Source organism: Dendropsophus ebraccatus, chromosome 1, assembly GCF_027789765.1.
Source record: "Dendropsophus ebraccatus isolate aDenEbr1 chromosome 1, aDenEbr1.pat, whole genome shotgun sequence".
In the NCBI taxonomy this organism is placed as follows: domain Eukaryota; kingdom Metazoa; phylum Chordata; class Amphibia; order Anura; family Hylidae; genus Dendropsophus; species Dendropsophus ebraccatus.
Window position 1 is genome coordinate 123145066 of NC_091454.1, and position 26663 is coordinate 123171728.

Below are 26663 nucleotides of genomic sequence, written 5' to 3' on the forward strand. Positions count from 1 at the left end.
TTAGCCCAGCAGCAGCTAGGTCAAGTCGGCAGGGGCTACATTCTCACAGCCGAATGAAAATCCACTGCTAAAGAGGAGAGCCAAAGTAAATGACACTATAGAGTATTGCAGCGGACTTAGTCATATCTACTGCATTATTGTACATGTAAAGGTACCCTCAAGGTCACTATCTACCCACTGGCTTACTTACAGCCATGTTTTCTTGCTGAGAGGTTTTTGTCTTTGTCATAAGTAAAGCCACAATTTCAAATCTAAAGCTGGTTTCAGATAAGAATAACATGGGCACTTTATTGTAGATGGCCGACCTTGCCCAGTCACATACAGTATTTAGCAACTGGATGTGTAAGCATCATAGACCCCTATAATGCTCTTAGTCTTCAAAATTTAACCTATGGTCAGGTCAGAATTTGCATCTGTATTGCAAAGAAGAATATGCATCTGTGTCACGCTGTTTTGAAGCTGATCTCAGGGTGGACAAGGGTGCATAATTGTCACAGCCGCGGCGGCGGCCCGTGTTCCGGGCCACCGCCGCGACCTCCTCCTGCCCCATGCAGCCGCCGGCGTCCCTGTGCAGGGACCCGGAGCTGCTGCTAGTTCGGCCCCTGGGGGCGCCTCACCTCTCCTCCGCTCCTGTCTCCGTCTGTGCCGGCCGGCGCGCGCGTCCCCGCCTCCTAGGGCGCGCGCGCGCCGGCTGTCTCAGATTTAAAGGGCCAGTCCGCCCTTAATTGGTTAATTGCACCTATCACTCCCTATAAATTCCAGCATGCCCTGTCCCTTGTGTTGGAGCCTCTACATGCTTCCCATAGCGTTTGGCCCAGCCCCCTGTTGTTCCTGTTTCCTATCCGCTACCTGGTCCCAAGTCCTTGTTCCTGATTGCTATTCGCTACCTGGTCCCAAGTCCTTGTTCCTGCTCCCCTGTCACACCATTGCTCCTGTGTTCAGCCTGTCACCTGCGGTTAGGCCTGCAGACCTCTGCCAGCACCATCTCCTGCCTACTGCTCCTGCCACGCCTCGCCTGCCGTCACTAGCAACCAAGCCAGGGGTAGCGACCTGGGGGTCGCCTGCCGCAGCAAGTCCATCCCGCCTTGCGGCGGGCTCTGGTGAAAACCAGCGGCCCCTTAGACTCCGCTCCCTGGTGAGGTTAGTGCCATCGCTGGTGACGGTCCAGTGGATCCACTACTCCAGGCGTTACAATAATAAATTGTGACATTGACTTTTAGAATAAAAAGTCATGAATTCCTTCATAAAAAGCAGCAAAAAAGATACAATTTTTGTCTGAAGAACTAAAAAATGTTTTCACAGAGAGTGCTTGTGGTCAGCAGCACTAGTGAAACCACTCAACCTCAGAACTTACTGCAGATGAGTTATAAATCATTACACTATAAGGAACAGGGCAGGAGAAAATAGGATAAATGGGTGTTGTACACATTATTATGGTAACCTTATCAGTTCTGGGTCATTCTCCTTATTTAAAGGACCTGCCTCTGTAATTATTCGGCTTCTGTTGGAGAGAGAGACGGCTGTTGATGCTAGGCTAGTTACTAGGCAACCACAGCTGCAGAGCCTCTAATTGGCAAATAACCAGATTCCGATTTCAATATTTTTGATAACTCCATATGGCTTTATGTCTTGTTCTGTAGCTTCTGCTTCACTGTAATATTATAAAATAAAATATAAATAGATGAAATAATTTAAGTTTCATGTATATGTGTTATTAGCACTATATTATTAGTACTTTATATTAACATATTTAACATTGTATTTCGTCCATATAAGTACTTCATATGCAATTTATTTTTGTATTTTACTTTTACATTTTTGTGACTGGTAGCTCTTTATTTCTGTATTCTCTGCATACCAAAAAATTACATTACTTTAAAACCTGAGGGCTGTGGATTGAGAAAACCAAGGCTCTGTTCATATCACATCTGTGATGTACAGCTGGCATGTCAAATGTCATAGATATCATTAGTACATCACAAGCACATGTCAAAAGGGTGTTCTCAGTACAAGTTGTTTTTAATATGCATATGCATAAGTTATACATCTGGTATCCAGATACTGAATGTGGTACAGTATAAGCATATTGTTGTTTAGGTCTGGGGCACACAATGAACATAAGCCCTGAAGGTTCTGTGTGTGTGTGTGTGTCTTTCTATTTCCTTTTGTATGTGTGTATACTCACGTTCTTACTTAGCTATGTTCAAATAGTGTATTTGTTATGACAAGAACCGCTGTTGTTGGTGATTAAAACAATGTCCCTTCATGTCACAGAATAATGCGCTGCATTAAACTCTATGAAAACAGCGTCCGTTGTACATGTGCTGTATTAAACAACAGTCGTTGCTCGCTACAGCAGCACAAACAATTATTTGCAGCCATTAGTGAACAAACAAGTGCCGTTGTTCATACTCTGTGAACACAATGTATGACTGTTCTGACGGCCAAACATTGCACAAAGTTCTATGGCTAATTGGATTTGCAGGCAAACTCAAATGTTCCCCCAATCCAAATAAAAATAAAATAATGTTCATCTGGCCATTATAGCAGTATTGGCCGGATGAACATATATTTTTTAGGAGTTGCCAACACATATTTAGATTGTATTCTTCTATTTAGCTTAACAGTACAAACATTTTTTTTTAAATACTTTCTTTAAAAAAAGTTAAGGTATAAGGATATAAGAAGCAGGCAAAACATCAAAGTGCGCTATTGAATCCAAAAACAAGTCTTAAAGTTGTGACATGCAAAGGTAAGGATATCATGCCCGTTATAACAAGTATACAGCTACTAGATGTTCATAAACTAGCAATACCTGTACATAGTCTTGTTTACAGCTAGAGAGGTAAAAAACCTTTTTACTCATGTTCAGGTGTCATAAGTACATAACTTATTATAAGAGACAGCTCTTGTTCACATAACCCCTTGCCCCTACAGCCGTTTTTGGCAGCAACTAGGGCAGAGGTTCATAGCAGTAGAGGGACGTGTTGTTTTGTTTGGCAAGTTGTATATTTTAAAACCTAAAGTATATTTTTAAATGATAGATAGATAGATAGAGAGAGAGAGAGAGAGAGAGAGAGAGATAGAGAGAGAGAGAGATAGAGAGAGAGAGAGAGAGAGAGAGAGAGAGAGAGAGATAGAGAGAGAGAGAGATAGAGAGATAGAGAGATAGAGAGATAGAGAGATAGAGAGATAGAGAGATAGAGAGATAGAGAGATAGAGAGATACCTTCATTTTGGCAAGTTGTATATTTTAAAAATTTGAGTATATTTATTCATTTATTTTTAATATTCATATACTTCTTTGCATTAGTGGGTTTATTTGATGTGCTTCAGTGTCATTATCAGGACTATTTTTGATTATCTGTATGTAGACAATATTTTTTTCTTTTACTGACAGCAAGCAAAGATGTAAAAAAAATAAGGAGGAATACAAAGTATAGTAAAAAAAAAAAAAGTAACATTTTAGAATAAACAAGTTTTTTTTCTCCCCAAATGCTTAAAAAACCCTTTGAAGATACAGAACGCACAATAGCTCATGCCATTAAATAATAAATGATTAGGCTGTGGTTGCCTAGGAAAGCATTGTTTTTATATGAGACTTAAAACTTCCACATTCCGCATTCCACATTCCACATTCCATTGCATTCTATACAGCTGTTTTTTGTATCCATCCTAGTGCCTACCAGGAAGGACCCCTGGATCTGACTCTGCTGGTACAGCTTATTGATATACCCAATTATAGGGTTGTGCCTATACCTGAGCAAAACTCACTAAGGTAAGCATTCTATCCACCTATGTTTGGCTTATCTGTGGATGTACTTACCCTATGGTGGACTACTTTTTGTTTCCCCTTTTTAGCCCATCATATATTTATGTATTTAATAATGAGTAGACATCTTTTTTATAATTCAGTACTACTTTTAATAACCATGATACTTTTATGATACAGTCCATGCAGTTTCAATGGGTAGCTGAGTAGGAGTTAAACAGATACACAAAAGTATCTAAAATATTCCAAGTCATGTAGTACTGACTAACAGAGAATTAGGAAGATGGTTAACACTGAGCTGTAACCATAGGAACTAGTTCTGAAGTAGCTTCTGAAAGGGCAAACACATTAATAGTGCTGCTGCCCAGAACTCGGAAAACACTGAAATTCGATAATCAAAATCAAAAGAAGACAAGTATTGTCTGACCTTAATTCAATGTAAATCTTTCAGAAACCAGTGAGCAGCACTAAAAGGGCATCCCACCAAATAAAATGTATGTTTTCACCTTTTCCAAAAAGACAAAGACAATTTTAGAGTAATAAACCACGAAAATCGCCAACAGAAATGTAAACTATGTTTAGAAATAATACCTTTAAGAAGACACACACATAAAATTACAGCTCTATTTGTAGAAAATAGATCCACTGAGCTTCACTTTCCTCTGAATTGTGAAATACTCTGTGTGAGTATAGCCTTGGTGTGAATCTCAAATAAGAATGTATGCCATTCTTGGTTGTAATCATTTAAAGCCCTTATTCTATATGGTGTGAGCACTGCCAGCTTATATCCCATTCAATGGAAAGCATTCAATGGAGTGCATTATTAGATTAAAAATAGGGTGGTATTTTACCTTTATTTCATTGTGTATGAACCTAGCATTAATATATGTTACAACTACAGTAGTGCACAATTTAATCTTTGCTGTGTGTAGTTCACATTGAGGCATTATAGTTTATATCATAGAAATCTTTGAAAATACAGAATTATGTTCACACACAGTATTTCACTCCAAAACCAAGAGTGGGTTAAAAACACAGAAACTGTGTGCACATTTCCATTATAGTTTTTTTCTGTTCGTTCCACTCCTGACTTTGGCTACAAATACTGATCAATATACTGACAGAAACACTGGGCAAAACACTATGGGCCACATGTATCATCCGGCGAACGGATGATTTTTGGCGGAAAGTGCCGATTTGCGTATTTTTTTATTCGCAAATGGCCGATTTGCGAATAAAATATTCGCAAATCGGCACTTTGCGCCGAGTACGCCAGGGGGGCGGAAAGGGGGCGTGTAGTGGGCGGAACGGAGGGCGCGGACTCAGAGTACGCGCGATTTACCATCCGTTCCGCCCAAATGTACGCCGAAAACTTACTCCAGTCCTCAGCTGGCGTAGGTTTTCGGCGGTGCGCACCGGCACGCACAAGATTTATGTAGAGGCAGTCCGCCTCTACATAAATCTCCGTAGTGCCGGAGCTGCGGGGGCATTTATAAGTCCGGCGTAAAGAACGCCGGACTTAATAAATGCCCCCCTAAGTGTGAACATAGCCTTTGTTATGTTAATGCCCGTTTCTTTAATGTACCTGCTTATTATTTCCGGATGCTGTCCACTGAACAGTATTCGGAAACAAAAGTTGTCCAAACAATGTAATGCGCAGCGGCGGCCGCACTTTGCATTGAAGTGAATGGCTAATTAATTTGTGGGTACACCCAATGGTGCCCGCAAGTCAATATTAAAAAAAGGAAAGTTCTTGCAGTCGATACAGAGGTATCAGCTGCAATAACGTCCTGAATGCAGCCCGGTGACAGGCAGTTTAGCAGTGTTCGTTGCCATACAACGGCCACTATTAAACGCAGTGTGAATATAGCCATTAGGTGAATTATAATAAGCTTTGAATCCACCTACTAAAGGATAAGTGTGCTTAGTTTTTTTAACCCCTTAAGGACAGAGCCAACTTGCATTTTTGCACTTGTTTTTTTCCTCCTTGTGCTTAAAAGGCCATAGCCCTTGCATTTTATCACCCAGAGACCCAAATGAGCCCTTATTTTTTGTGCCACTAATTGTACTTTGCAATGACAGACTGAATTTTTTCATAAAGTACACTGCGAAACCAGAAAAAAAATCAATGTGTGGTGAAATTGAAAAAAAACCCCAAAAACACATTTTGTTTACTTGGGAGGTATGTGTTTTTGCGCCGTTTGCCCTGAGGTAAAACTGACTTGTTATATTTGTTCCTTAAGTCATTACAATTACAACGATATGTAACATGTATAACTTTTATATTATGAGATGGCTTGTAAAAAATTCAAACCATTGTTAACAAATATATGTTCCTTAAAATCGCTCTATTCCCAAGCTTATAGCGCCTTTATTCTTTGGTCTATGGGGCTGTGTGAGGTGTAATTTTTTGCATCATGATGTGTTCTTTCTATCGGTACCTTCATTGCGCATATGCGTCTTTTTAATTGCTTTTTATTACAATTTTTCAGGAGTTGATGCAATCAAAAAATGTGCAAATTTGCACTTTGGGATTTTTTTGCGCTTACGCCGTTTACCGTGCGAGATCAGGAATTTTATAAATTAATAGTTCGGGCGATTTTTTACTAATATTAACACTTTTTTTTTCTTTTACACTTATACTAAAAGCCCCCCTAGGGGACTTCTAGTATAAGCACTCTGATCTCTCATTGATCTATGCTGTATATAGTAATACAGCATACTGTAGATCGATGAGATAGGCAATTGATTGCTTTCGGCTGTCAACTTTGACAGCTGCATCTGATTACTTTATTAGCGGGCGCGGCGATCGGATCGTGCCCGCTAATAGCCACGGTCCCGGGCTACATGCGGCATCCGGGACTATGGCGGTTCAGAGCGGGGTCACCGCGCGGCCCCCCTCTGAACTCCCCGGGGCGGCCACAGGGCGTAAATATACGCCTTGTGTCATTAAGGGGTTAAGGTCAAAAAGCTGCTGTAAATAATGATTGTGCTCTTTATTTACAGCTGTAATTGTCAAAATATGGTCATATTTTCACCTCAGAAAATATTTTGTGAACACAGCCTCACAGCAACATGAAAAAAAAAAAATATATAACCAATCTGACAATACAGACACTGCTAACAAAAGTCTAGAATTTTATACCAGGGAGATAAGTGCATTACCTGCCAAAGCAGCTGCACTTCACAATTCTGCATTCAAAATACCTGGCCTGATAATACCGATGGATTGACTATGTACGATCATCTCCCATGGTGACAAAAACTTCTAATGGACAGTAGCCACCTGGTGCCAACATTTCATTAACCAGGGCTGGTCATCATTGCCTCCAGTAACATAAAAACAGCAAGCTATACCATATATATCAGAGTTTCAGATATTGTGTGTTTACCCAATTTAATTATAAGTGACTACATTTGTTGTATGCACAGCACGTCAGGTCTCATATAACCCCGCAAGACCCTCACTGTTATTGTCGACTGCCCTGATGAAGTCACACAATAATGGGCCAGCAATGTGTTGGAAGGATACCTATTAGTTTTTGTGTATAATTACCTGGTTTATTCTATCTATTACCAGTATGTTTTATGAATATCTTATCTGGTTACCTTACTCACTGTAGTGCATCTGCATTATGATTACCTGACAGAGCCTATCTATTATCTATCAGGTATCAGTTGCATAGGCCTGGGATTTCAGGTGCTATGTTTGTACATTTGTTTTGGTGATTGGGATCACTATTGGTGTGTCTTTAAAGTGTCGCTGTCAAGAACAAGACGTCCTGTGCATCCCAGGCCACCTGAGCGCTCATAGAGAAGGCAGTCATGTGATTAACAGACACACTGAGCCGTGACTCTCTGCACTGGCCGGAATTCCTGTGTCTGTTTTTTTCAACCAGCAAAAGTCTAAAAATCTGCCTTCCGGAGACTGGCCCTGGATTTCTGGTAAGTACAGCTTTGTTTTACAGCATGATAACAACAAAAAAATAACAAATGTATATTGCAAACTTGCTTTTTCACATCTACTGTAGATTTAGATATATTGATGCAGGGAATATTTCTTTCTTCATCATGTATACCCAATCATATATGACTTGATTAGAAAAATAATCATAACTGAATTATCCCATATTATACAATGTACTGTATAAATATTTATCTAATTTATCATTGACACATGTTCTAATATAACTGTAGCATTAACAAATTTTGGAAAGAAAATATATTTTGCATGCTCCAACGCCTTTGCGGAAATTAGAATCAGAAGATTAAAGCAAATATTTATAAACTAAGAGATACGTAAGTAGGGCATCACATTATTAGTATGCGCCAACTAATTGCTGATAATTATATGTGTATACAAAATTATATTTTGGATAACACATTCATGAATACCAAGATAATTTCAATGCAATTGACAAGATAAAAGTCATTAGAATATTAGATGCTTAAACAATTCTAAATTAGAGATGCCACTAAGGATATGTCTTGTGAACTTTCTTAATTAAAATTAAAACAGGATCTTAAGATGGATTTTTTTGAAAACATGGCTAACATTTTGATTTTAACTTGGAGAGTTATTTATCACAGTATGCTAAATACAGTGCACATTTATTTTCCATCCTGGCAAATGGTTAGAACAGAAAAAAACACATAACACATACTGTATAGGTACTTGAAATAGTATACCTGAAATGAAGGAATGTAAAATATTAAAATATTTAAATATCAAAATCGACCGCCTTTTCTCTATTTTGGACGTTGTGTGAACATAGCCTAACAAAGAAGTTTGCACAGAGCGTTCCACCATCTCTACTACCATTGATAGATTTTAGAACCTGAAATGTTAGCACTGTGTTTTAGATGCAGTGCAATACTACTATTTGGATACTGTGTTGGTATTTTGTCTGCACTGCATGGGCTATGTGGCTGTTATAATTGTGTGCTGCATGGTACTATGATTTCTGTACCTCATACTGTCATTGTGAGTTACTGTTACTGAGTTACTGTAACTCATCATAACCTTTTAATACACTGTCTGTAGCTTTAAACAACTCTAATAGGCTCAAAATCTAGCCTACATTCCTTAACACAAATAACCAAAGAAAAACTTTCTACAATAAATTCCTATTATAATGTAATTCGTAATATAATCTCTCAATAAGTTTTTCTACAAACTTCCAATTTAAGATTTCAGAATTACAATGATATCCGATACGACTAGTCTCCCTTTATGTGGTTATACCTCTGTGATGCCATAACTTATCCTACCAATTCTGAGACTGTTTTTCGTCACATATTGTACTTTAGGTAAGTGGTAAAATTTGGCCAATATCCATAAAATTTTTGAGTGAAATATGTCCATATTTCATGAAAAAGATAAAATTTGTATTTTTCTTATTTTTTTTATTTTCTGCAGTCACCATACGGGTTAAATCATGTGATAATTTTATTGCCAGCATCATTATGCATGCGGCAATACTAAATATGTGTACTTTTTAATTTTTTTTTTTTTTCTACATTTATTATTGCATTGGGGGCTATATGATTTTTTTATGTTTTGTACTTTATTTTTTGCGTGTGGTTTTTTTTTTAATACATTTTTCCTTTCCCCCATGGGGACTTCCCTATAGGATTGCCTAATAACAGGCAGATTATAGTGCAATGCTGATCTGCATTGCACTGTAAGCTGCCTGTCATAGACATTGCTCATGAGACTTAGCCTTAGGGCTGAGCCTCATGAGCTTCTGTAGCTATGACACAGGGGGCCTCAGGGAAGCCTCCTGTTGTCATAGCAACCATTGGGGCTGTGTGATCACTTCCCCACAGCCCTGATAGTAAACAGAGGGGAATCCCTACTCTCTCCTCCACTATAGGTGCTGCAATCACACTGATGGCAGCATCTATAACTGACAGCATCATAGCTATTATTTTGAATTATATTTTATTAGTTCAGACAATATTACATGCGGCGATACCAGATCTGTGTATTGTTTTTTACAATACAATTTCATATATAAAATGGGCTTGATTTAAACTTTTACATTTTTTAGGGTACAAACACACACACCGTATACGCAGCATATTTACTGCTGCGATACGCAGCAAATACGCAGCAGATACACAGCAGATACGCAGCAGATTAGATCTAAATAACTGAACACAGCATCAAATCTGCACCATCAAATCTGCTGCGTATCTGCTGCATATACGGTGTGTGTGTTTGTACCCTTAAAGGTCCCCCTATAGACCTTTAATAGGCAATCATCTGATTGCTTATAGTGGACTGAAAGTTAGATTGGTGCACTGCTGGCAGAGTCTGGCTGATCCAAGGCTCTATTTGCAGAGAAACTTAAGCACAGAAGGTAAGTATAGACCTCTGTCTGCAGAAGAGACTGATCGCCGCCGTCGCACCCCCCCCCCCTCCCCCAAATTACACTGTCCACCTGTCATTTTGACATTAAAATGCCGCTGTGTATAAAGTGGCCATGCGGCTCTGTCTTTACAGTGCTGCAGAGATTTAAACAGTTTCCCCATTACCGGCATGATGTTGATACATCGTGCCAGACGGGGAAACAATCCAGGACGGCCATTCACCACCTTCAGGTCCGCAAAATTTACAGATGTCTGAGTGCAGCCTTAGTATTTCAGTTTTAATTGTTTTTTCAGATACGGAACCTTCTTAGCATGTGCCTCCTTCTATATTTATATCTTGATTATAAATGTTTTCCTAGTTTACATTTGAAATTTTACATAGACAAGTGTGGTCTGCAACTGACATATTGCTGCTATCAAAGTGATTTAGTTATTGTCTAAAAAATATAACCAAAATTATTCATAGAGGTCAAATGAGCAATAAATATGACCTTAAACTTCTTTCCATAAATGCTTGCTTCAGTAATGTAAACAGATAGCATGACAGATTTACAGTGCATCATAAAACAGCGCTTGCTTACTTTCAGACACATTTGGTATTTCAGTAATGCCTAAATAGCATATTACACTTATTAGAAAATCTCATTAAAATAACGTATATATTCACTTAGCTCAGCAATTATAAAGTGCATTAAATAGTTGTCGCCACCATAATTTCTAATAATAACTAAAAATTCTAGTTTTATTGTCAGATGCATTTATTCGTATTATATAAAGATTTCTGCTATGTGGGAGGCTGTACATTTATAATATATGACACATTTTTTTTTACTATTTATATTTCCTGTTATTCTGAGATTTATGGTTTTAGGCCAGCTTCACACATAGCCTATCGCAGCGGATTTTACCCTGCAAAATCTGCTGTGATTCCCATCACTGTCATTTTGAACAGGTTTACATACTCACAGCGGAATTTTCACTCTGCTGCAAGTATGTAAAGTGCCATTCCCCTTAAAGGGGTACTCCGACGGGGGGGCACTTTTATGCTGGGACAGGGGAGGAGGTGGCCGAGGGAAAAGACGTCCACTCACCACCCTGGTTCCAGCGGCAAGTCCCGCATCGCGCGTCTTTTCCCTCGGCCACCTCCTCCCCGATCCCAGCAAAAAAGTGCCCCCCCCTCGCTGGAGTACCCCTTTAACCTGCTGATCTGGTGAATACCGCTGCAAGTATGTAAACCTATTCAAAATGATAATGAAGAAATCACTGCAAACTCGCTGTGTGAAATCCGCTGATTTGCTATGTGTGAAGCTGGCCTTAGACTTATTTATAATGGTCATTGCTTCTTTTGATGTGAAAGCTTTGTAAATGCCCACAGTGTATAATCTATGCAATAATAAACCAGAGCTAAATACTAAAGACACAGGTCGCAGTACCTGTAAGGTATTTAGTATTTTATATAAAATTATGAAATTAATATTTTAAATTTTTATAAGAATATTTGCATGCAAAATTTGACATACATATTACTATATCAAAAATATATAAAAACTGATGTTCACGTACTTTATACCTCACAAAAGATGCTGAGTGGGGAAACTGCTATAACTGTTAAAAAATGCTGGATCACCAATAAAGTCTGAACGCTATCAAGAAAACTAGGTATAAATGGACACTGATGTATTACAGGGCCCTTGCTTGTGCTACACATTGAAGCATAGCGGGCAAATTGACTGTGTATATCTCAATTTTAAAAAGAAAACTACAATAATTAAGACGGTCACCAAATCTGAATGGCTCTATTTAAAAACTGTTCACATACAGATGTTGTTTAAAGGGAATGTATCATCAGGCCTGGGCTGAAGCACTGGAGGCGGGCCAACCCACCCCCAGTGGGAGGAAACACCCACCCCTCTATGATAGGGCTCCATTGCTGCTAATAGAGCAGTGTCATAGAGGGGCTGGGGTTTCCTCCCACTGGGGTGGGTTGGCCCGCCTCCAGTGCTTCAGCCCAGGCCTGATGGTACAGTCACTTTAACTACAACAAAACAGCCAAGTAGCCAAGTGTATTTTACATTTCATGCATCTTCACTATCGTCCAACAGAGATTCAGGGGGTATGACTACCACTGTACCATATTGCCTGCCATGTCATGGTGGGTCCAGCACACAGTGTCCTGACATTAGTCAGTGACAAAATGGTTTGTGTGATGGGAGTATAGCTGGAGGGAGTGCTGAGTGCAGGTGAGAAGTTGGAAGCCATAGTATACAGAAAGGATTTAGCACCAGCATTCCATTTCCACTCCTACACCTGCAAGCCCCAGTGGTGCTTACCAGCTAACAGAGTTAGGCTTAAAGCACACATCTGTGTGCAGCCTGTGATATATAGCCCCTGTAACAGCCGCATTTCATATACTTAACACTTATCTGTAACAGGACTCTCTGTATTAAAATTCATCATGATTCAATGAGCTCTCAAATGGCCAGGGTACTACACTACTGGAGCGACAAAGCAATGTCAGGTCAGTAGTGCAGTGTTCTGGCTGGTCAGAATATCACTGCATCATATAGAGTTATGATGCAGAGAGTCCCATTACAGTATTCAGTCCGTGGTATGCATGTCACTATGGGATGCACATGGATAAGTGTTCTAAATCTTACAGTCCACAATTCACAAGTTACAATAAAGGTAGAAGATCTGCGCCACCAAACGCATATTTCAAATATGGCAGGACACGTCTCTGAAAACGTCTAGGAGGAATTTTGACCCTTGCTGGCCACAGTAGTAATTAGAGATAAGCGAGTACTAAAATGCTCGGGCGCTTGAATTGAGACAAATATTTCACAATGCTCGGGTGCTCGTTTCGAATAAAGAAGCCCATTAAAGTCAATGGGAAAGCCAAGCATTTTTGCAGGGGACCAAAGCTCTGCACAGGAAAGGTTGCGTGAAAACCTGGAAACCTCAGAAAATGATGGAAACAACATGTAAATGGACAGGAAAAAGCAGGGGCAGCATGTATGGACGCCTCTGGGGCTGGCTAATCGCAACTTACACCAAATTATGGGCTCCCGGCTCTCTCCCCTATGTTCCTGTACCTCCTCCCTCGCTCCAACTTCTGTTCACTGTTAGGACAGTATTTTCCTGAGTTGATTGATGTCCATCAGGGGTCAAAGTAAAGCCTAGGACCCACTGATGCAGTAGCTGTACTTTGCTGATCCCTGTCTCTGTCACCGCGTGCACAGGACACTGCACAGTGAGGATAGGTATAGCTGAACTACAGATCCCAGCCAGCCAAGAGAATGTCAGCAACAGGACAAATTGATTACTGACAGCAGTTTTGGGGGTAGGCGTATAGAGTACATGTGTAACTGGTGCTGGTTCTTTTTTGAAGGCACCTGTTGCACAGGACACTGCACAGCGAGGATAGGTATAGCTGAACTACAGATCCCAGCCAGCCAAGGTAATGTCAGCAACAGGACAAATCGACTACTGACAGCTGCACTACAAGTCCAAGCAAGCAACCAAGAGTAGAAAAAAAAAATTATATATATATATATAGAAAATTTTAAGCCCTTAGAAGGACTTTTGGGTTCTTCGCGTCGGATTCCTGCCTAACCACACACTAATTCCCTGCCTAACACTCTCCCTGACAGACAGCAGCTCTCTCCCTATGCTTATACAGCCTGCGTTTGACGCGAACATCACGGGACCTGATTCTTATATGCCCAGGTCATCTGATCTGGCCAGCCAATCGCTGCTATCAACATGTAGGGTTCCCTCGTGATACTACGAGCTACCAAAGACTCTCCTACATGATGATTTGCTAACAAAAAATGCTGCCAAACATGCAGGAACAGGAAGATGCCATTGTCTTAAGTAGCGCAAGATGCTCGTCCGAGTAACGAGTACCATTGAGTACCCTAATACTCGAATGAGTACCAAGCTCGGACGAGCATGTTTGCTCATCTCTAATAGTAATGTCACTTGTGTAATGTAACATAGCATCTGGAAAATGGACTTTAAATCTCATGGTTAACAGTTTGCACCAGCGTGAGTCGCCATTGACCAGGGCCAGCTTCAACATGCATTGCTGGGAATCTATACTAGCACCCAATTCACATACCAACAAGCCAAGTATACAGAAGAATAAAGTAAATGATCCAAGAGCTACATAACAAGCCCTCTCCCAGATAACGAGAAAGGTAACGCTTACTAGCTGTCACGACTGCGGCGGCGTCCCGTGCTCCGGGCCGCCGCCGCAACTTTCCCCTGCCTCATGCAGCCGCTGGGGTCCATGTGCAGGGACCCGGCACTGCCACTAGTTCGGCCCTGGGGGGCGCCTTACCTCGCCCCGCTCCTGTCTCTGTCTGTCCCGGCCGGCGCGCGCGTCCCCGCCTCCTAGGGCGTGCGCGTGCCGGCTGCCTCAGATTTAAAAGGGCCAGTCCGCCCTTAATTGGTAGTTGCTCTGGTCACTCCCTATATAATCCCAGCATGCCCCACCACAGGTGTTGAAGCCTCTACATGCTTCCCATAGCGTTTGGCCCAGCTCCCTGTTGTTCCTGACCTCAGTCCTTGTTCCTAGTCCCTGTCCACTGTCCCGGTCCCTGGTCCCTGTCCGCTGCTTAACCATTGTTCCTGAGCTCTGCCTGCCACCTGCGGTTACGCCTACAGACCTCTGCCTGCATTAACATCTGCCTACTGCTCCTGCCACGCCTCGCCTGCTGTCACTAGCAACCAAGCCAGGGGTAGCGACCTGGGGGTCGCCTGCCGCAGCAAGTCCATCCCGCCTTGCGGCGGGCTCTGGTGAAGACCAGCGGCCCCTTAGACTCCGCTCCCTGGTGCGGTTACCACCATCGCTAGTGACAGTTCAGTGGATCCACGACTCCAGGCATTACACTAGCAGAAGAGTGCACCTCTGCACACCATTGTACTGTGCCCTGTTATCCTTGTGTCAATTTTTAGTCATTCACTTATCTCCCTCCAGTGGCTCAGACATCACATACACTTTATACACTTCCTGTACATTTTACTATTGCTAATTAAAGTTGATGTTTAGATGAAATGATAAGCAACTGTATAAGGTATACAGGTAAATTCATTTTATCCCAGCCAAAAAGTCCAAAGACTTCCTCTTTTTAATTATTCTTATTGTTATTATCATCATAACTACTATTACTCTTTAGTTCTCTTTGCTGGAATTATTAACTTGATTTTGCAGTTTTAACACATTTATTCTAATCATTCTGCGTTCAGCTCTGCTCACACTTGTATCTTTTAATAGAAGTGTGAATATGCATGTTTTTATGGGCAGAGGAGATTTGACAGCTGGTATACTTTTTGGATTAGTATACCACTGGCTTTAATGTGAAAACAACAAGAAAAAAAAAAAAAAAAGAGGAAAGCTTGTATCTCTCTAAAAACAGAAGTTTCTCCTTATATTTATTACACTGAAGTAAATGGACTACTAATCCGGCAACTGATGCAGGACAAGTCATTCTTCATTAAACCAATCACATTCACAAAATAACTGGCAAGTCTTTATATTTATTAAAAAGATTGTACAAATGCTAACATGCTCCTTAAAGTGATACGATCACCTGTGCGCTTTTATTGGCACCACCTGTTATAGACCGTGTCACTAAGTCGGGGCTTAGCTTCCGTCTCCCTGCCTCAGTCCAGTACTGTTAACCAGACTTGCCATGTGATGCGTCAAGTAAAAGGGGTTCAATGGACATTAAGCCCAAAACTGTCTGTAGCTGATAGTGCCAATAACTGCATACAGGAAAACAGTTATCACTTTAACCTTGTTGGTTGACTATTGTTAAACTATAGTTTAGAACATATGTAAGGAGTTTTCTGGCTAACAGCATAGGACAGATGATGACCTCAAAACTAAGACTCCCAACAATAAAAATTATGAGGGCCCTGATCCCCAATTACTAATTACAAGCATGACTAGAGCATTTAGGCAACTTGTACGCTTAAAGAGCTGCGTGTTTCAAAAACAGATTTTCATATATCCTATTATGCAATTTCTGTAAGGTCGGTGTCTTGTTCAAGATCCTTATCACATGGCCACAGTAAAGAGCAGTTACATAGAGCAGCTCCTATTCTGGAGTACCTGTCCTGTATGACATAGGCAATTAATTTGTAAGAGCATTGTACAAAGCATAAAGGGAATCTATCACTAGAACTTAAATGAGGGCAGCATAAACTACTGATAGAAGTGATGATTAGATCAGTATATTAATCATATAATTTTGTTCAGCTATTTTCCTAATATGCAGGAAAATAGGATTCTTGCCACACCCTTTCCCCACCCTTCAGCTGTTGATTGAAAGTTGTCTGTCTGTACACAGCATGGATAGTTAACTGCCAATCAGCAGCTGGTGGGTGGAGTTTTCTGCTGCTCATGAATATCCAGGACTTCTGGGCTTATGCACATGAGAGTACTACTTATTGTCCATGTTATTCAGGAGGATCTCTCTAAATCAGCTGCACAGGACAATGTAAGTGATAAATCATTCTGTTCAGCTTCTCTGTCACTAGTTTATGCTACACTTTGTGCAGCATAATCCTACTGACAGAGTCTCTTTAATTTCCTCTGAGGTGCCACTGCAGGAAAATTAAATCATTGCTACCCAACTTCCCCACATATTACAGTTTATTACTCGGCTCCTAGCTGTGAGACCCTTTGAGGCTATGTTCACACATAGTAAAATAATACCAAAATACTACACTTCATTAAAGTCAATAGGAAATCAGCTGGCAGGGCACACACAGTTTAAAAAAACAACACCTGAAATTGAGTATGACTGTAAACACAACAAGCATGCCCTTTTTATTTTACAGCCGTGTTGTGAATTATTTTACTGTGTGTAATAAGCTGACTTATATGGCACACTGTTAATACCTTTCTAACCAATTTATATTTTTTGTAACATAGTACATATTTTGACAGTATAATTTGTAATCAGGGTTGATCAAACCACTGGTAGAAATGGAGCCAGTTTTAAATATTGTATGTTAAAAAAAAAAAAATTCAAAATATAAGAAATATTATTTATAAAAAGTGATAAAGTATTTAAATACACAATAAATTAACAAAGGAAACATTCATAAGAATAAGAGTAACTTACAGCCCTCATAAATATCTGTAGGGATATGAACAGCAGAGTGTTGGTACGAGGTTTGCCGGCGAAAGACAGGATCATCTTGGAACACAGGCTGGATCCGCTGACTTATTGATTCACTGTCATTCTCTGACTAAAAAGATATGACATATAATTAGTAAAGAAAACCAGTCATGCACAAATATCTACAGTGTAATATACAGCATAAAAGTATCAACAATATACTGTCTATGCCAGTTATCCAATCATACATAAAAACTGAGTAATATAATCTAATAAAATCCAAACAAGCTGTAAATCTTGATTGTTCCAGTTAATATGTGTGTCACGGCTAGGGAGACAAGAGACGGTACGAGACAGAGGGCCCTGAAGCTGGACCCCACCAATGTCCATGCCTACCTGCCACAGACAGCCCTAAAGGGGCGTGGACAACCACGGAGTTGGTCCCTACACTGAGCAAGTGCAACACAAAAAACCTAGACAGACAAACAAACACAATGGAGGATAGTCAGCTAGCCAAGTCAAAACCAAACGGGCAACATAGTACAAAATCGAAAAGAGATCGAATGGTCGGAGGTCAGGCAGGAGGTCAGAGAATGGGCATAACAAACACCAAGGATATTAGGAAAAGCAATTCTGGGAAAGGAGCAGGGACTAGTATACACTAATAGCCATCAAAGAGATGCTGGCTAACACTATAATTTATACTGGATCAGGAGCCCAGACCAAAAGCTCATTGGTCCAGCCTCCTGAATCCAACCACATTGCCGCTGAAGCACTACAGTCTGAATGGCAGAGCAATCTGTCACTTTGCACGCTGCATGGCCAGCTGGCTGCAAGTAACGTGAGACCCGCGGCGCTTTCGGTTGCCAGGGACGCCATCGGGTCTCCATGACGTCACTCGGCTCTGAAGGGGGGGGGGGCAGACCTGTGCCTCCGCTCTGGCTGCCGGGGTCGAGCCCAGAGAGGACGTCGCTGGATTGTGTCTAGGTAAGTTACTGACAGTTTGTGCGCACACTAACCTAACCGCAAAAGATAATTTTTCTTCAAAATGAAAAGGGAGCCATATGAGATACATAAGATAGATATGGAGAAGAGCAATTGATTTTAGTTACAAAAGATTTGTCTTAAAATGTTCCTAACTTCATTCTGACCCATAGAGAAATACTGCCCTACTTCAAATAGCCCATGCTAGGGCAATGCTATAGCACCAGGTAGCCACCCTTTAATCCTGGGCATATGAAGCCCTTTCAGTAGTTATAAATGACCAAGTCCTGTAAGGGCCCTATTATTCGGCTGATTATTGCTCCATGTAATAGAGACAACAATCAGCCAATGACAACGATCATCAGCTGATCGTGTCAAATTATCTGACACCAAAATCTTTGGCCACAACCGCGCATCTCTATGTGTTATAGTGATGTGTGGCCGATGGCTAATGATGATTGAATAAACTGTTCATAGATTACCTCTCCACGTTCCCGCTCTGAAGCTGCAGCCACGGCACCGGGAAGCAAGCAGAGGGCTGGAAAAGAACGGGAGCGTAGAGAGGTAATGTAATAACAGTTTAGCGCAAGGGCTGCAGGGACATCGCTAACAATGTCCGTGCAGCCCTTGCTAAATGATTATCGAGCCATTTAATAGGCTCAGTAAACAAGTGCCAATCTAGCAGATCAGCGCTCGTTTACATTATTGATCGGGACCTCACTGGCTGTCTAACAGGACCCTAACTCACAGAAAACACTCATGTAAACAACATAGACAGTAAAATAAATACATTCTTATTGGTTGTTTAGCATTATCACATATCCTCTTAACCCACTATGTATTATGTAGATATTCTTCAATGCTTTTCATATCATATAAGTCTTAGGCTGACTAGCAAAGATGAAGCATTTTGAATATGGAATTTTATTTATAATATATGTGTTTAATTATAATAATCCATCACATCAGGTTACCCTCATATCCTTCTCCTTATTGAAATAAAATAGTCAACATACCATACAGATAAAATATACCTATAATCTGCCCCATGCCCCTGATCTCCTAAAGAAATTGGATATAGGAGTCACATAATTTTTTAAATAATGCAAGTATTTTATTTGCAGAATATATCACTTGACCCTTAGAGGAAGCAAACATTAAGCAATGCCTGTTGAGAGAGAATTTATACTCAGCTGCTACACAAACTCTTGAACCCAATCACTACCGTGCCAGCTTGCCAAGATTAGATGGCTCACCTTTCTCATATACGCACACAGAGAATAGGCTTTCAGGAAAATTAGATCTCAAAGCAATGTGTAAAATGCATTTAAAGGAAACAGTTTTCCCTGCAACTTGTCACAATCTATGAATCTCGATCAGAATTCAGGATCCCCCATAAAATCCCACAGGCATAAAGTAAAGTTCTTAACCCCTTCCCCTGTCACACATTTTGGCCTTAATGCCCAGGTATTTTTTTTTCCATGTTCACCTGAGCCAATGTGTGTGTGTGTGTGTGGGGGGGGGGGGGGGGGGGGGTGAAGAGTCTAGAAATCCTAGAATTATTTATTTTTATTTTTTACTGCATTCAGTATTTTTTGCTCAGTGTACCTAATACTGTATGTGTTTTTATTTTTTTACCCGGCCTTGCCAAATACCCGGCTGTTACATACACACCTGCTGTTACATACCAGCCTGCCCCCTCAGGGGAGGGGCCCAGGACAGTGAGAGGGATGCTGCTTCTATGAAATATTTCATCTTCCTGCCTATTATCTCAGGGCACTTTATCTATATAGTAAGAAGTGACTGATACTACAGACAGCACTGCACAGACAGTGTCAGAGATGGATTTTCCCCTGCACAGTCCTGTCTGCAACCCACAGCCTTCTATAGCCAGTGATTTACCAGGCTGTGAAGTGTAGAAGGCATTGTGCAGAGGAAGATGAGACACAGCACAGCAGCCCTCTGGCATTTGGCCGAGGGTATGTAAATCAGACTAAGGGTGCCTTCACACCTAGCGACTCTCAGCGTAAATTACGCTGCAAGTCTGTCAGGTCCTTGCAGATCACTTTCACTGCATACACGCAGCGGTCTGAACGACCGCTGCGTGTATGTAATTCTGCCGGCCCCTTAACCCCTTCAGCTCCTAGCCGGCTCCCGCTCCCACTCCGCTGTATACATCACCTCTCCTCGCTGCACAGGTCCCGGCGTACTGCTCTCCTGCCCGGCCAATCAGTGGCTGCAGCAGGGCAACACACTGATTGGCCGGGTGGTAGAGCAGTACGCCGGGACCCGTGCAGCGAGGAGAGGTAATGTATACAGAGCGGGAGCGGAGCAGGAGCCGGGCGGCAGCTGAAGGGGTTAAGCGGCCAGCAGAATTATATACACGCAGCAGTCGTTGGGACCACTGCGTGTATGTAGTGAAAGTGATCTGCCAGGACCTACCCGACTCACAGCGTAATTATGCTGCAAGTCGCTAGGTGTGAAGGCACCCTAAATGGAAATACAAGAACACCCACCTCCAAAAATAGGGAAAAGCATACCAATTTTACCTGATTTAATAATAAACTCACACCAGCTCAAATATGCCTACCTAATAAAGATCTCAAATACCTATCCAGTAAACATCTCAGTAACATTGACACCTATATAAGCACAGAAAAATGCATCCATAAATTATGCCCTACAAAGTATTTTATAAAGCACCATCTAGGGTGTAAGTGTAAGTGCTTTTGTGTGATTCATGACTGACAGTAAATGGAAAAGTGCAGAGCTACAAAATGAGTATTGCCTACAGCAACCCAACTCGTCCCTCTCTTTGTAGACAACGCATCATTCTTTGAAGTCCCAGAAGGCACTGGTTTTGCCCAGCTGTACATCTGTAAGGACTGGTCGCTAAGAAAGACAAGATGGCAGACACAGACAGTGCACCCTAAGCTCAGCCCCGCCCACTGTCCCTAACTACTTGCCGCAATCTACCCTAAAATGGCAGCGAGCAACTGGGTGGCGGTCCCTGGCCTGGATACCTGAAACAAAAGACAATACAAGACAAAAACCCAATAAAGAATAGTCGACAGTTCGGGTCACAACAATCGGGCAGCGCAGTACAAATCACAATCCAATAAGCAACGTCAAAAACAGGCAATATGGTCAGGGGCAGGCAGCTAGCAAGGATGGTCAGAAATGCAGGCAAAAGGGTAAGAATAAACAGAGCAAGAGTAGCAGAACCAGGCAGAAACAAGCTCAATATCCTGCACTACAATGAGCCTCAGCCAAACACTTATAGGGAACAAGGAGACAGTTCCAGACCCCTTTTGGAAAAGGCTCCTGGTTCCAAACAGAATCACCTGTGGATCAGAACTGGCAGCAGTGTAACTCCTTCAAGGCCAGAGCACACAGCAAATGGGAGGGGATAAACATCATACTAGAAATAGGCCAGTGTTCAGACAGGGTTCAGGTTACTGCACAAGACATACAATAAACACTGAACATCAGCGCCATCTCAGTCGCACAGCACGGGCTGAGGGGCGCACAGACTTCATCCCAGGCACATTTATGATAACATCATAGTCCTCCAACTGTGCCTATTCCTCTCCCCCAGCACTCCTGCCAATTCCCCACCCAAATGACAGAGAAAAAAAGCAAATAATTGTATAACAGTTAAAAAAAAAAAAAACAGAAAAAGAAACAACCAGAAAATCTAGAAATTATAAATGCGTCCAGCCTTTGATATATGGGGATAGGGAAGCATACGAAAGGCAGAAGGTCAATAAGGGCCCTTGAACACTGAGCAAAAGAGGTGGAATTTATGAGCGGAGTCCGAGCGGTGGATTCCGCTTGTCATTCTGCCTGTTTTATTACTTTAATAGGATTTCTCTTGCGCGTCTGCTCTCCACCCAAAGAATAAATATGTTCAGTGTGCAAGGGCTCTAACAGTCTTCTTTTGGTATGTGGAGGACGGCTGGGTGGATTGAGAGTGTTGTGACTCCCAACATGAGGATCGGGGGACTATCTATAGCTTTCTATAGTATAGAGCTAAAGAAATTAATGTTAACAGGACAAAAAAAGAGATGTATGTAAAATAGCTCCCCTCCATAAAGAAAAGAGCTCCCTTGTATGCCAATGCTTAAAGGGAATCCGTTAGTTCCCGGGCACTATCTAAGGTGCTGACAGTGTGCTGTAGCTGGCAGCCCCCCAGTAAGCATGGTGCCTTTTTGGTAATTTTCCGTGCAGCGGATTATGTACAATTTTATGTCTCCTACTGTCACAGAGCAGTTGTTCGTGCCACACTTGTCATGCATCCTCCTCCATCTTCATTAATAATCGATGCTGCCTGGACTCCTGCTGGCTCAGCTGTCAGATTGCAGATCAGTCCTCTGTAGGAAGGTTATGTCTGAAAGAATCTCTCCTCTGTAATGTGTTGGAGCTGTGGTCTAGGGGTAACTCACCTGTCTAGAGACCTGACAGCAGTTCATTCTCTGGTTCGAATCCCCTGATGGAAATTAAATAGATGTCTTTTTTTCCTCATTATTGTAAAATTTTTAAGGCTATGTTCACACACACAGTATTTTTGCTCAGTATTTTGGTCAGTATTTTGCAACCAAAACCAGAAGTGGATTGAAAACACTGAAATGCTATGTTCACACACTGTTGAAATTGAGCAGATGGCTGTCATTTAATGGCAAATAATTACTGTTTAAAAAAAAAAAAAAAAACGTCCGATATTTGCCATTAAATGACGGCCATCTGCTCAATTTCAACAGTGTGAGAACATAGCCTTTCTGTGTTATCAATCCACTCCTAATTTTGGTTCAAAATACTGAGCAAAAATATTGTGTGTGAACATAGCCTTAAAAATGATACAATAATGAGAAAAAAACACATCTATTTATTTCCATCAGGGGATTCAAACCAGAGAATGAACTGCTGGCAGGTCTCTAGAAAGGTGAGATACCCCTAGACCACAGCTCCTACATATTAGGGAGAAGAGATTCTTTCAGAGATATACTTCCTACAGAGGACTGATCTGCAATCAGCTGACAGCTGAGCGAGCAGGCGGGGCAGCATTGATTATTCATGAAGAGGGAGGAGGATGCATGACAAGTGTGGCACAAAGAACAGCTCTGTGACAGTAGGAGACATAAGATTGTACATAATCCACTGCACCGAAAATTACCAAAAAGGCACCATGCTCACTGGGGGACTGACAGCTACAGCACACTGTCAGCACCTCAGGTAGGGCCCGGGAGCTGACGGATTCCCTTTAACCTCCTAAAGAGCCATGAACCTATGACTAGGAATTATTAGAACAGCCAGTTACCCATTTGTTAAGAGAGTTACTTCCAATAGGTGGCACCAGAGAGCAAGATGATTTCTTCTGGAGAAGGTTTACTGTCCACTGTTTGTATATAAAGCTATTTAATTACACATAATTTGAAAAGTGAGCAAAACTTTTTTTTGCTGAGAAGAAAATTTCATATCACAGAGCTATATTTCCCTCATATAAGATTACATGGGTTATCCAGCAAAATTTATATAGATTTGTAATTTAATTCTATAAAAAAATCTCATGTCTTTCAATACTTATCAGCTGCTGTATGTCCGACTGAAAATGTTTTATTTTCAGTCTGACACAGTGCTCTCTGCTGCCGCCTCTGTCTGAGACAGGAACTGTGCAGAGAAAGAGATTTTCTATGGAGATTTGTTGCTGCTCTGGACGGTTCCTGTCTGACTATATTCACACAAAGATTTTTTCAGCTCCATTTAAAATGACGTCCATTATTTTGAGTCTAAAATAACAGACGTTATTTAGCTGTCTGGCCTCCCCTTAGTGCAATGACGGCTGTTGGTACATTATTCTAGTTTGGGGTTACTAATTGGCATTTGGGTGTGGATTAATTGAAAAGTCCATTGAATTTAATAGTAAAAACGGAGAAAGAACGGTTAAAAAACAAAAAAATTGGGTCTGAACAACTAGCAAAAATGTCCGCTGTTTGCAAAATACGTCCGAAAATAATGATCACATTCATTATTTTGACGTCCACGGTAACAATGTCCGTTATTAAATGCATTGTGTGCATTGGACGTCCGTCTTCCCATTGACTTCAATGTATTGCCATTGCAGTCAGTTAAATGGACGTTATTTTAAATACTGTATTTAAATCGGCTGCCTTTTCTCTATTTTTGACGTCGTGTGAACATAACCTTTTGGTCAGAGATGTCAGCAGAGAGCACTGTGTCAGACTGAAAAGAAAACAACACTTCCTGCACGACATACAGCAACTGATAGGTATGGGAAGACTTGAGATTTTTACAAGGAAGTAAAGTACAAATCTATAAAAATTTTCTGAAACCAGTTGATATGAAAGAAAAAGATTTTTCACTGGCTAACCCCTTTAAGTACTTCAACACAGATCCCTTTTGCAGTTTCCATTGTCTTAAAAGCTATGTTCACGCAAGTTTTTATCCTCTCCGTTTAAAAAAAAAAAAAAAAAAAAAAGACTGAGAATGAGTTCAAAATGACATCCGTCATTTCACTGTTTGGCCACCTGTCAGTGAAATGACAGCTGTTGATATATTATGTCCTAGTTTACAGTAGGTGGACTAAATGGCTTGAATGCAATTCATTGCATTGAAGCTAATTACATTGCAACAACAACAGAAGTCTTTTTAAATAGAGAAGGTGACTGTCTTTTTTCTTTTTTTGACATTGTGAGAACATAGCCATACAGTGTTAGGCTATGTTTACACATCAAAATTAAAGAAAAGGCGGACGATTTTGATATTTAAAATAACGTCCGTTTTTGCAGCGATTTACTGACTGCAATGCATTAAAGTCAATGGAAAGATGGAAGTTCAATGCACACAGTGTATTGAATAATGGATGTTTTCAATGCGGACGACAAATTAATGATCATGACATTTATTTTCGGACGTCTTTTGCAAACAGCTGACGTTTTTTATTAGTTGTTTACACAGTTTTTCTTTTGTCACCGTTCTTTCTCCGGTTTTACTATTAAATTCAATGGACTTTTCAATTAAGCCACACCCAAAGGCCAATAAGTAACCCCAAACTAGAATAATGTAAGCCATCTAGAGGCTATGTTCACACAACATCAAAAATAGAGAAAAGGCAGCCGCCTTTGCTATTTAAAATAACGTCCGTTATTGCCGCGATTTAACTGACTGCAATAAGAATGCATTGAAGTCAATGGAAAGACGGATTTCCAATGCACACAATGTATTGAATAACGGATATTTTTACCGTGGACATCAAAATAATGAACGTGATCGTGAACGCGGACATTTTTACTATTGAATTTAACAGACTTTTCAATTAAGCCACAACAAAAGGCCAATAAGTAACCCAAACTAGACTAGCCTAGACGTTATTTTAGACTCAAAATGACGGACGTCATTTTAAACGGAGCTGAAGAAACATTGTGTGAACATAGCCAGAGGGTGCATTGCCACCTAGAGGACAATAAATACCTACTTGTTGAACAAAAGACTGCATGCAGATATATTATATCATTACTCTTGTTTGTTTTGTAGCATATATTTTTGGATGAGCGTTAGAAAAGAAAATACATTCTATTTATGGCAAAAATATATAGACATTACGGGGAAACAATCTTTCTGCTGTGTTTTTCATAACTAAAATGGTCTTAGGGTAAAACTGAACATTTTCGAAAATATAATCCTCAGATGCAGCAAAAACAATTAAAATACAACCTCAACCAATTTGTCTCACAAGCTGGGACTGAAATTCAATCAAAAATGGCACAGAAAACTCCCATAGGAGGCTGGGCTACAGATTAATTTTTCATCTTTTCTCAGTCATCTTTCATTTACTAGAATTCTCAGTTGCTTTATGCAGGCTTGAGAAGGAGGAACATTACACTGCATTTTTTTTATCTATATTACAAGAATTTTACAATATTCACTTACTCAAAAATTCATACTAAAATGATCTTTCATATGGTTGTAAACCGTGAGATATATACGATTCGGTCTCATTTTCTAAACACTGCCATCCAGGCTTACAACACTGGCATCCAAGATTCTGCGTTAAGCTTATGCCATCTTGATGGCACTGTTTGCCTAAAGCTGTGCACACACAGGGAAATTCAGTTGGTTTAAAAGTAAAATACTGGTCATTTGTCAGCTTGTTGGCAGTAAATGAGAACCCCAATTAGATGAAAAATGATTGCACAGACAGAATATAGACTATCAGGCTATGTTCACACTTTGTAAGAGAGCTGCCGTTCCGTGACCCGGACGGGTCACGGAATGGCCGGTCTCTGCTAAGATCATCCCGACCGGTACTTAATTACCCGCCGGATGAACTTTATGGTCGTAGCGTTCTGATGCGGGGCATCAGCGCGCGACCGCATCAGGACT

At 40.8% G+C, this 26663-nt stretch overlaps 1 protein-coding gene across 4 annotated transcripts in view; it reads right to left on the bottom strand.

The window, feature by feature from the left end:
* CACNA2D1 (calcium voltage-gated channel auxiliary subunit alpha2delta 1) overlaps positions 1–26663 on the bottom strand; it is a 506289-nt gene that overhangs the window by 215323 nt on the left and 264303 nt on the right. For all 4 annotated transcript variants that reach the window (XM_069978323.1, XM_069978313.1, XM_069978341.1 and 1 more), the window contains exon 6: positions 17283–17409. In XM_069978323.1, the coding sequence (XP_069834424.1) occupies positions 17283–17409 (127 nt within the window). The remainder of the gene's footprint in view (positions 1–17282; positions 17410–26663) is intronic.